Source organism: Vipera ursinii, assembly GCF_947247035.1.
Source record: "Vipera ursinii genome assembly, chromosome: 1".
Classification (NCBI taxonomy): Eukaryota; Metazoa; Chordata; class Lepidosauria; order Squamata; family Viperidae; genus Vipera; species Vipera ursinii.
In genome coordinates this window covers 321,112,026-321,124,970 of record NC_139512.1, presented here as the reverse complement: position 1 = coordinate 321,124,970, position 12,945 = coordinate 321,112,026, and the positions used below count along the sequence as shown (strand labels likewise).

The 12,945-nt window shown below is 36.8% G+C and overlaps 1 protein-coding gene across 1 annotated transcript in view; it reads left to right on the top strand.

The window, feature by feature from the left end:
- Nucleotides 1–12,021, top strand: part of KCNK12 (potassium two pore domain channel subfamily K member 12) — a gene marked incomplete at both ends in the record, with an annotated part of 54,240 nt that extends 42,219 nt beyond the window's left edge. The window contains one exon of the mRNA XM_083353192.1: nucleotides 11,126–12,021. Coding sequence (XP_083209318.1) covers nucleotides 11,126–12,021 — 896 coding nt within the window. The remainder of the gene's footprint in view (nucleotides 1–11,125) is intronic.
- Between the last annotated feature and the right edge of the window lie 924 nt (nucleotides 12,022–12,945).

The window sequence follows — 12,945 nt, the reverse complement described above, 5'->3', positions numbered from 1 at the left end:
TCTTGCCATTTAAAAGATAAGTTACCAAATGATTCATGTTCAATCTCTTAGGGGTTTTTTTAATGAAACTTTAATATTTATTTATCATCTATCATATTATAAACATATAGTTACTCTATTTTTCAAGCTGATAGTAAAAAATAAATGGATACAGAAAAGTGAGACACTGGAACAAATTCAAAAGGTATAATAAAAATCTTAATAAGGGAGAACTTTTAATAGTTCATTTTCCCTTTTGTTATCCCTAGCCACTAATCATAATTAAGGATTTATATGTTTCTTGAAATATTGCTTATATTTATATTATTTGTGTTTATTTAAACAGTGTTCTCCAAACTTGGCAACTTTAAGATGTATAGATTTCAACTCCCAGAATTGTCCAGCTAGCATCTTAAATTTGTCATGTTTGAAAAACACATTTAAATAATTTCATCTGCCCACTTAATTTTTTCTTAGAAATTATATTCATCTTCTACCTTTTAATTGTTTATATCCACTCTCCCTTTTATTTAATTTTCAGACTTCTTAGAAATGTTACTCGCAAGAACGCTATATTATGGAATGGAGAAAATGGATTGAGTTTATCCAGAACAAGTATAGGGTTAAGAAGTTTTATGTAGCATTTGAATAAGTCTTCTTTCTTTTTTTTCTTTTTTTTATTTTAGTTTCTTTATATATATTTAATATTACTAAGGCTTGTTTTATCCTATATAAGCTAGAGAGTGATGGATTTTAGAGTTTATAGTTGTTAGTATATGATTGTTTATGATTGCTTTTTATATATATACCTTGTATTTAGCTCTGGGAAGTCGGGGGGGGAGGGGGGGAGGGGGGAGAGGTAGTGGGGGAGAAGGGAGGGGGAGGGGGGTTTTAAAGGAAAATTGTATGTTAAAACTTTTCAATAAAAAAAAAGAAATGTTAAGTAAAGGTAAAGGTGTGCTAGTCGTTTCTGACTCTAGGGGCCGGTGCTCATCTCCGTTTCAAAGCCAAAGAGCCAGCGCTTGTCCGAGGACATCTCCGTGGTCATGTGGCCGGCATGACTAGCACAGAACGCTGTTACCTTCCCACCGTAGTGGTCCCTATTTGTCTACTTGCATTTTTACGTGCTTTCGAATTGCTAGGGTGGCAGAAGCTGGGACGAGTAACAGGCGCTCACTCTGCTACGCGGCACTCGGGATTCGACCCGCCAAACTGCCGACCTTCCGATCGACAAGTTCAGCATCCTAACCCACTGAGCCACCGCGTCCCTTGTTACATATAACCATTTTCATTCTCTGCAGTATCTTTGAATAAGTAGCTGCCACTTTCTTCTCCCGCTAATCTTACATTCTGTTGTTAGTTAGCCAACAGTTCTATAATGGCTAGAAATCACAGCCCCAGAATTCTTTTGGTTTCACAACCTGATAGCTCATCTTCCCATATACTCTAAATTAAAATATAATTTATTAATTAGTAGCAGAATATAGTTTGTACAGACCTAAAAGGTACCATTTGAGCAGAGAAGAAATGTGACTTGGTCTCCTGATCTTTCAAAGGTTATTATTAGATCATCAGTGGAAGAGATGAAGCGACTTTTTTCAAACCATTTATTTTCACATTGGAAACCATATGTTGAATGGGAATGGGATATCAGATTCCACCAAAAGGCAAAAGTACCCTCAGATTTTAAGGAATTTTAAGGAATTTTAGAAGTTTAGCTTAAGGGTGAGATGATATGATTGCTTCCTAAGGATATCCCATTCCCATTCAACATATGGTTTCTTTCATTAGCACTACTGGAAGATTTCCTGTCAATAAAACAGAATTTTTAACATACAAATACTATTTAACAACATGTATAACTTGGCCTTGAACTGCAAAGCTGGAGGGTAGGGGAGAATCAACCGCCTTAAATGGGAAAATATATAGCAATGAAGTTTTCCATATGTTTCATGGCCTGTGAAAGGGAAACAGATGCTGTGTAGGTCTTTTCCAGCATATCATCAGCATCTCATAGTCAAGTAGAAATGCTGAATTCTTAGAAGCAGTTCTCATTATTTTCTTATCAGACAATAAAATTTTTTGGTGATAGCCATTAGCCTATAATAGATTTCTATCCAACCTGCTTTGTCCAAGCTTTCTTTGACCAGAATCTTTAGTAATTAAGAGAACTGTGAACTAGCAGCAAGCTGAGGATGGAGTTGGTTGCTTCCACATTCAAAGCATTTCAGTGCATAAAATTTACTCTTTCAATAAATAAGAACATGAGATATAGCCTTGCTCTCTGGTTTGCAGAGAAAAAATATTCATTGTCTTTTCAGGTGATATTTTAAAAGTACTGTGGCTTCAATTTTTACTTTCCCACAATCAATAGACCCTGTTCTTTGCTCTTGTTTTCCATGCCCCTAGATTATTTCAATTCCTTTCCAATTTTAATTCTTTTCAATTATTTAATTATTTTTATTATTTCATTTTCATTCTGATTTTTTGCTTTTTTGAAATAAAGATCCCTACCCTGTACATAGTTCACCTGATTAGCATATTATTTCCTGTGACTTGGAAATTATTTTCTATTAATGCAGTTTAAAAGTTCATTAGCCTTTTCTACAATGGCACCAGAATCATGACTCCAGTTCAGCTTGAGATCAATTACAATCTTGAAATCCTTTTAATATGTGTTGTGCCAAGCAGATATGCCCAGTAGCCTCCTCCACCACCGAATGCTAGACCTGTGTTTTGTTTTTTTAATAAGGAGCCTACCTAATATTAACTGCTAATATGTCAATATAACTTCTATTTGAAATTTCATGAGGTCTACCACACACAATGTGTATAAAATTGATAGATCCCTCAGCAGATTATTAGGAATTGACAGTGAAGCAGCAACGATATTTCTCAGACCATTATTTTTTAATAGGCTGAGTCTGATTTTGTTCCAATCTGTCATGTTTCTTTTATCTACTTGCTTTACATTATCCATTGATTTCTCCTGGGTTTTCTTGAGCTATTTCTGGCCACAGTTTCTACTACTGAACATAATTCCCCTCTAGACTTATCTATTATATTCTGCAAACCTTATTTAGCATCCCCAGGATTCATTTAGAAAACTTGGAAGAACAATTTGGAACTAAAGAAAGCCTGGAGTGGGGACAGCAGGTAGGGTGGAGAGTTGAGGCTCTCAGAGTTGTAAAATAGATTATTGTTACAGCGCTAGTCTAATTTCCAAGAGGTGGTAGTGTGTTTGGTTGTTATGGAGATATTGTGTTTACTTTGCTGTTATTGTAGAAAGAGCAAGAAACAGAACAGTGTTTATAAATTGGGAAATGGATGCTGGGTGAAGTTCTACAGATGGGAAATGAAGGCAAGCAGCATATTTACTGTTAAGATCCATCTGTTATCTGGGGGCAGTTGTAATTTAATAACTGGAGGAGTTTATACAATGTCAAGCCAATATTTTCCTCCCCTAAAATCCTATCCTAGCATGCAATCTTCCACTCCTTGATCAGATGAATATTTTGCCCACAAATAATATGTAAATTTGTGAATTTTAACAAATATTTAGATTCTTGATTGCCCTCTTTCTCTTGGATTTAAATATGTTTTAATAATCTGATCCATAAACTTTGAAATTTAAGAGGGTTAGCAAAACCCATATAATTACTGTATAATATAAAGGAAGCAGCAACTGCAAACACTGTAAAACTGCAGTAACTAATTTTGTAACTTTGGTAGTTTTGCTGTTAAATATACACAGGTCTTAATTCCTAATATCAAAGCAGGCAACCTGTCTTTCTTCTGTCCAAAAGAAGGATATATTAATAATAATTTGGATGGATGACAAGTATATAGAGAATCCTTGAAGCTCACCTCAATTGTCCTCAAATAATTTCTCTTTCATAAATAAATTCTACTGAACATGTACCTGATAAAAAAAACTGCACCCAAACAAACCTTCAGGAGTTTCTGTGAGAAAACAATGAGGGAAGAATACATTTTACTTTTTTAACCATGACCTTAAGAGAAATGTAAAGATATCAATTGAGATATTCAATTACGGATGCTAAATTGTTGGTAAACACTCATCCACTTTTCTGCAATTAACATAAAATGTTGCCTTAGATTAAAGTTGAACATTGAGCTACCAAGTGCTAGGCTGCATAAACAGAGGGATAGAATCAAGATCAGGTGAAGTGTTGATACCACTTGGTAAGGCCTCACTTGGAAAACTGCATCCAGTTTTGGTCACCACGATGTTGAGACTGTAGAAAGAGTACAGAGAAGAGCAACAAAGATGATTAGGGGACTGGAGGCTAAAACATGTAGGGAACGGTTGCTGGAATTGGGTATGTCTAGTTTAATGAAGAGAAGGACAAGGGGTGACATGATAGCAGTGTTCCAGTATCTATTGGGTTGCCACAGAGAAGAGGGAGTCAAGCTATTTTCCAAAGCACCTGAAAGCAGGACAAGAAGCAATGGATGGAAACTAATCAAAGAGAGAATCAACCTAGAACTAAGGAGAAATTTCCTGACAGAACAATTAATTGGTGGAACAACCTTGGTTGAGCAGTGAGCTAATGCCTCCTTAAGTAACACCAGCTGCCTGCAATTAGTGCAGGTTTGCGTCCCACCAGGCTCAAGGTTGACTCAGCCTTCCATCCTTCTGAGGTAGGTAAAATGAGGACCCACATTGTTGGGGGCAATAAGCTGACTTTGTAAAAATGCCGCTGGGGGGGGGGGGCGAAAGCCCTAATAAGCAGGCATATACATAGAATGAAGGCTATTGCTAAGCACATTGATTTGTGCTTCTTAGATTGTAAGCCGCCCTGAGTCTTTGGAGAAGGGCGGGATATAAATGGGATTTTAAAAAAAAAACCTGCCTTCAGAAGTTGTGAGTGCTCTTTAAGAAGAGACTGGACAGCCATTTCCTGCCTGAGCAGCGGGTTGGAATAGAAGACCTCCAAGGTCCCTTCCAACTTTGATGATGATGATGATGATGAAGAAGAAGAAGAAGATGGTGATGATGATGATGATGTCTTACCACATCCAGGATCTTGAATCTATCAAGTCTAGCTTTTCTGGCAACAATTTCCCAATATTTCTGACTAAACTTATCAGCATTACTTAATTTAGTCTGAGGAACTAAATCTTAGAAAGAAGCTTGAAAGGTAAGGGCCTTCAAATACAAATCAAAATATCAAAAACAGTCCTTTGTTTAACAAGGAAAGACAAAATATGTTTCAAGCACAGTTCATGCAAAATGTGCCAGGAGTAAAGCTTTATCCAAAAGTTACATTATGACTGTAGCAGAAGATGAGGGATAAGTCATGAATCACCTTTTTAAAGTGGAACACATGACCTAGAAAATAAAACTTAAACAAAACTTGAACAAAATCTGTTCCAACTAGCCAGATTTGTGGAAGCAAAGGTAAATGAAATATTTTAGCATTTATTTTTTATGCTATCTATTATAAATGTTTTTCACTTGATTGAAGTAGCAGAATCTAAACAGCTTACCAAAGCTAACAATAGTATCAACAAAAACTAATCAATACAAAAAAATGCATATAATCAATCATTATAATAACAAGAACAATCAACTGTTCATTTTAGTTGCAATAAAGAATTTTTATTTTATCCCAGAAACTTCAACCGAGTCTGAGTCCAGCAAATAAATTAGAGTCAGGTTTATGGCTGAGACCTTAGTCTACAACTTACCCTAACTGGAGGACAGCACAATAGCAAAACTTGAGTCATTACTGAATCATTGATCTTGCTGACATTTAACTAACACAATTACCCAAAAAAATGTGACAGATATAAAACATGTAGACTACTTAAATCCTTACAATTAATTTAAAATAATGATATAACTATCCTTGTAATCTGAACATTTTATATCTTCCAATTTGAGCCTGATTCCTTAGAGGCTGCTTACTTGTCTCCCTTAATTAAACTTCTTGGGTGGGTGGATATTCTGTCATTGATTAAAAAGCACACAAAGAAATGTAAAGTGCAGCTGGAAAATGAATTGGACATATTATTATTCTAGCCTAATTGTAAAGATATATTGGCCATTAAACTATCTCAGCACAAATAGTAATATGACAGTCAATGCGAAATTATTCCAGCCAATTTAAGGAACCAAGCACAGATTGCATTGGAAGGGCTTTATGTTGAGTAACAATGATTGGAGATGCAGCAGAGATGGTGGATATGTTCCAATAGAGTGAAGCATTCCATTTAGATTATATCTATATGGGGAGAAGGGACAGAAAACAGCAGAAAGCTCTAGGAGGGCAGTTGTGTGTGACTGAAATTTGTCCTGTATCCTCTAAACTAGGCAGTTATCTTAGGTGCAGTAGCCAATGTTAACTGAAGTATAATTCAGTTGCCAATCTGGTTAGGTAAATAGATTCGCAGGATGAGGGAGTGCCTTTTTGCCTATAGTAGTGAAAAGTCTTGGATTACTCCTATAGGCAAGTTAACCATTGTAATCTAAAGATTGTGTAGATTTAATAGAGCCACATTAAGCTTCAGTTAGAAGACTTGATTCAAAGACAATTTGAGCAGAATTTTGAATCAGATAGATTTTGCAAATAAATCGAATCATAAATGAAATTGGAAATGTTCAAATTACATCAGTGATTTGTAAAATTAATTCAGTTCAATCCGATTCAATACTTAAATCATAGTGTCAGGATTCCAGATCGCATAATTCCTTAGCAAGAGACCTAGCTTGGAGCATTTAAACAACTGTATCATTTCTTAAGAATAAAACAAACATTTTGTTTCATGCTAGATGGTATGAGCTGCTTGGCACTGAGTTAAGTTTATCTTCTTTATCTTTTCCAAAAATATATGAAAAAAACAAATTAGTTCTGACAGCTTGTTTTCCATAGTAGAGATATTTTCCATAAAGTAGAATTGGGAAAGTCAAAGCAGAAAAGATTTTGCACTTTCTTATCAAAAGTTTCTATAGTATTACAAACCTGAAAAAGATGCAGCTCACATAAAATTCAATTACTGGACTATTTACTAAGACTATTATATTTGGGTAGCAAAAATAGACACTGAATGACTCTTTGTTGCCATTTAGTTTAGTTTAGTAGCCCAAGTAAAACAGCCCAAATAAATCCAACACTAATCCAGTATTTATGAAAATAGGTATTACCAAATAAATATTTCATAAATATTGCCGTCAGAGGTAGTGGTTGTTTTTAATTTATAAAAAATAGATACTGAAGCACAACCAATTAAGGACATAGCACAACCTTCCCTGACTCTTCATCACAGGATTCTGATTCTCTCTTCCTGTCAGAATCCATTTATATCACATTCATAAATGTATGTTTAAAACATTATCCCCCCCCCCCGGATTCTGCCATCTCCCGAGGAAGGAGGAGCGCATGTGGATTCAGCCTGCCTTAGGTTATTTCAAAGACCAAGGGAACCTTTTGTACTGGGAGGAACAAAAGGGAGAGTTAGAGAAGAAGGCATCTGGCCTATGTCTTCATTAATTCTGTAGAGGAAGAAGGCAATAACCATAAAGATTCAAAGTTCCTTTTTTCCCACGAAAGGGATGACACGAAGTAAAATGATGGGGGCTGACCAAATGGGATTGAGGGAAAGGGGGTTGAACCGGGATCCCTTTATAGAGTTTCAATTTGTAAAACAATACTAAGTCCTGTCTTGTATTTCCACAACTAAGCAAGACCTAGTAAAAATTCCTTTTGGACTAGAACTGACTCCAAGAGTTTTTGTTTTCCTAAGACGTGGATTGGGGTGGGTCCTGACACTTCCCTTCTTTCTTAGGCTTCAGTCCTGTTCCTTCATTCTGCTTCCTCTAACTGCCTGGTTGGACATACAACTTTGCTGAGAGAAAACAGAACCAAACTTCGAGCTGAGAAAGAAATTTAGAACTGAGAAATGAGCAGAGTTCCCCAATTATCAATTCACTCGTTTCTCCCCCCAAAAAAATTTTTCTCTATCCAAATGGTTCCAAAATCCTGCAGGTGTTCATTTGAGTCAGTGTTGACTCCTGGTGACTCCCTCGACTAGTCCCTGCAGTTTTCTTGGCCACATTTTTCTAAAGCAGTTTGCCATTGCCTCCTTCTTAAGGCTGAGAAAGGGGGACTGGCCCAAGGTCATCCAACTGGTTTTGTACTTAAAGCAGGACTGGAACTCATAATCTCACAATTTCTCTGCTGATGTCTTAACCACTACATCAAGCTGTCCAAAAGCATGCATGTAAACTATTACTGTGAAGTGAATCCATATAGTAGCCATGGCCATTTACTAAGTTCCACTGAGCACCCTAATGATCTTTTTCCCCTTGGACCTAAGTGCAACACAAACATACCTGGGCAATGTATTTTTTTTCCCTTCTGTGGCCCCTTGGCATTATCCAATAAATGATTAAGATAACCTTGAATTATCCTTAGCTGTGCAGATGTTTTTATACCAACATCACCAACAGCCTCTTCACATGTAAATCTGTTAGATTTTATGTCTCATTATCTTGGAGAGAAGTCAAGTGACTGGGAAAGAAACTAACACCGGAAACAGCAAATTTCACACCGGTATAGCTTTCTCTAGATTCAAGGATACAGGGATACTACTTCCACTCCCAAGTAGGGAAAAGCTCTAAACCTCCACATTTTGTTTTGATTTTTGTTTCCTGGTGGCTCTGTAAAGTTAATCTACTGTGCCTTCATTCTAACAACTGGCCCACCAACAGAGGTCTGCTTTCCCATGCTTATAAATTGCTCGTGTTGCCACACAGCATGTTTGCTATTTCTAAAACGAGCCAATGAGTTGTGTCTAATTCTATGGTGGTCAGACTGATTTTCCTTCAGAATCCCCATGGCTAACTTAAAATGCAGAAGATGTTTCTGACCTTACCTTACATTGATGAAGAAAAAAATCCAATTTCATATGATTAAAAAAAGTAAAACTTGCAATAAAATAAAAAATAATAAAGGCTAGTCTTGTTTGAGTGTTTCTGATTGTGAGTTAGCAGTTCCATTTATAAAGAGTTTAATTCACTTTACTTGTTATTAGTTACATGCATAACAAGCTTATTTATTCCACTTCTTGAATATTAACATTTTAATTTGTACTGTTTAATTTGCAATGCAGTGAAGGTTCTAAGAAATTTTTTTTTTCAGCTTGCTACCTGGCTTAGAGAAAGTTGCCTTACATCGAATCAGAAGTTGTAAACTGTTTAATTGGTTTTTCTGATGGTTTTCATTTTAGTTCTTTATTTGTACTATAATTGGGTTTTCTTGTTTTTAATTGTATGAGCATCCAGAGTCATTCCTGTGAGATGAGTGGTTATATAAAATAAATACATAAATATCAGGCAATCTATTTCACTATTTTTCACACAGTGTAACAATGACTCCCCCAGGGCTGTATCCTTATCTTTCTCAATCTTATATACAGGTGGCAGGGATTAAACCCAGCACTTTCTACATGCAAAGCATGTGTTCTCTCACTGAGCCATATAGCTACATAGCAACATCCCCGAATTTCTCTAGGGAAGTGGAGTTCCCAGTCAATCAGCTAACATGGTTTAACATTGTAGATTCATGGAAGCAAACATAATAAAAGGCATTCATCCCATATGATATACAATATGATGAAAACAGTTATCATAGAATCAGGATTTACAGACATGACTCCCTGCTTGCAGTGAAGTACTGTGTGAACTTAGAGTTTAAAAACCAATAACTACTAAAGGCTTATTATGTGATACCTGTGCTATGACATGCAGGCTTTTGAAATTTCAAATCACACTGTAAACAAGAATATTGTGATCCTTGCACTGTATGGAGGGCAGATGGAATGGTCTTGAAGGACAGGAGGAAGCGTCCAAGGCAGCAGTCAGATAAAAGGGTTTCCTAGTCTGGTCAAACCTGAAGGGTAGACACACCACCAAAAGTGTGAATCTGCAATGATTTGAGATGGAAAAATTGTGCTTGCCTCGCAATATTGTCAGAGACTTACACAATATCATTCCTTCTTCCAGCTGAAGCGGTCAAGCAGCAAATTCTCTGTGGTTTCCTGTTCTTAGAATCCATTCTTGAGTTCATCATGAAATATAAAGCTGCTTTGGAAGACTTGCTCTATGATTTACTGGTGAAAGATTCAAGAACATAATTGACAATGCCCTATATTTTTTAATGTTCTTCAGTTGTTTAGGCCACAGAAAAGAACCTTATTGATGTAGAGTTCAAGCAAGGGTATAATTTTTCTCCCCACAGAGCTCTAAATTTCTACAGCTGTGGACTCCCTGGTAGTATATTATCATAGCTTTGCTTCTTCAATACAGGGTTAGCGGCACATTTTGATTCATCCACTACCAGTGTATTATTAAAGACTTCCCGTTTCTCCACACAACAGCTACACAAGCACAAAGAACCCCTTGCGTTAAGCATTTGGATTTCACTATTTAAAAAACACAGCAATGTTACCAAACACAAATCTAACTGTAAGAAATGCTGCAGAGTGATGTCTGATGAAATTTTGAAAAAAGGATCATCCTTCACTATAAATGTTACATCTTAAAATGCAGGTCAAGCAATACCTCTGAGGGATCTAATGGATCAGAGTTATAATTCTGGCTTGTTAAAGATTTGAATATCTCAAAAGTGGCACTTTTCACACTTTATTTTAAATCTGGAAAATCCCCAAAGCCTTCCAAATAGTAAAACTTTTCCCAAAAGTTTCTGAATGTGTTAAATCCTTAAACTAATCCCTGTTGACTAATACTTATAATTACAATATACAGCAGAAGCCACTTACAGGGATGTGAATTACATACTCTCAGAATTCCAGATATATTCACTGTCCCCATAAAACTTGCTTCTCTTGACTTAATAAGATTCATGGGCTACTTTAATGAATGTATTAATCCTCTCAAATCAATTGCAATAATTTATGTCACTGAGGGAGGGCCATAGTTACATGATTACATAGACAGTTTGCCTTAGATGCTATAGTTTTAGAATACCATTAAATAGCAGCAAATCACTTTTCTGTGATTAAAAAAATAAAACAAAATAATGAACTTTTCAGTCTCAACGATCACATTATCTTAGTTCACCTCTGTTTCTTTAGCTTCATTATCCTCTTATTTTTCCAGGTTTTGGGATGTCCACACCAGCAACAGTAGCGGGTAAAGCCTTCCTTATCGTTTATGGTCTCTTTGGGTGTGCTGGAACCATCTTGTTCTTCAACCTTTTTCTAGAACGTATTATCTCACTTTTGGCTTTGGTCATGAAGGCTTGCCGTGAGAGACAACTGAGAAGAAGCGGCCTTCTACCTCCTACCTGCCAAAGGGGCTCTGCCATGTCTGATGTGGACAGCCTGATTGGGTGGAAGCCATCAGTCTATCATGTGATGCTAATTTTGGGAATCTTTGCCATTACTCTAGCTTGCTGTGCCTCTGCCATGTACACAGCTGTGGAAGGATGGAATTACATTGACTCCTTGTACTATTGTTTTGTCACCTTCAGCACCATTGGATTTGGTGATCTGGTGAGCAGTCAAAATGCTGTCTACCAAAATCAGGGATTATACAGATTTGGGAATTTCACATTTATATTAATGGGGGTATGCTGCATATATTCTCTTTTTAATGTCATATCAATTGTAATCAAGCAGGTTTTAAACTGGATGCTAAGAAAGTTCCGATGCAGATGTTGCCCAGATTGCAATAAGCCAGCTGCCCGCCTTGGGCGGCGCAATGCCATCACACCCGGATCCCGCTTCCGCCGGCACAATTTCTCTATGGAAACAGATGGACAATATGATAGTGACACAGAAGGGAGAAGGCTTTCAGGTGAGATGATCTCCATGAGGGATCTCACAGCTTCTAACAAAGTCTCCCTGGCACTTCTGCAGAAGCAGTTATCAGAGACGGCCAATGGCTATCCCAGGAATGTCTGCATCAGCACCAGGCAAAATGATTTTTCAGGCGGAGTTGGAGCTTTAGCGATCATGAACAATAGACTGGCAGAGACAAGTGATTCTAGGTAGAAATTTTGAAATTATTTTCTCTAATGTGAAGACTTTTTCTTATTCTTTATTTAATAAAATGATATTTAAAAAAATATTATGTCCATCTCAAGGGCAAATTCCTGGAAGGCTTTATGTTTTGCTTGTTTCTAAAAGCTGATTATTTAAGATTTTTAAAGAGGCCTTTTGGGGATGTAGTAGTATTTGCTCCTTAAGTTTTTATAATATTTTAACCAGTAACGTCAGGGACACAATCATAATTGGCCAACTTAGCAGGTAACTAGCACATACCACTGATATTGCAGAGCACTCAAGAAGCAAAGAGAAATCCCAACCTCAGTCTTAGCCAGTGGTGCTGAAGGTAGGGGGGGCCTCAAATAACAGCATGCAAGTATGCAGTTTCTAACCCAGCCAGCCTCTCACTCTGAGAGCACAGACTACTGCAGAAAAAGACTAGTCAGACAGCAAGCACTTGAGTGCACAGTGGTAAAGATACAGATGCTCCCTTGCCTATCCTTTGAGGCATTCTCTAACAAAGTCAAGAGGGTATCTGTGAAAGTGCAGTCAGAACTTCTCCTGTCTTAATGTGAATTAAAACAAGCAGAGATTCAATCACACTGTTGTGGCTGCCATCTTGAGTTTTTGACCATGCCCTGCCTACATCACTGCTGCTACTTATAAGAAGGAGGTGGGTTTTCACTTTTATTTCCCACTTCCAGCTAATTACTGCTAGACAAAATATAAAGTTGATAGAATTAAGTGCATTGTTGACTAAGGCAAATGTAGTGTAGTGTTAAGCTAACAAAAAGCGTAACTGTCTTAAAGGATGGAAATGCAGTAACCATAGTTCAAAACGGTTGCAATTGTATTTTCTTCTGTGTTGACCTCATGACCTGGAGCAGCAAAGAAATATGGATATGAGCTCAATTTATTTAAATACTTGTT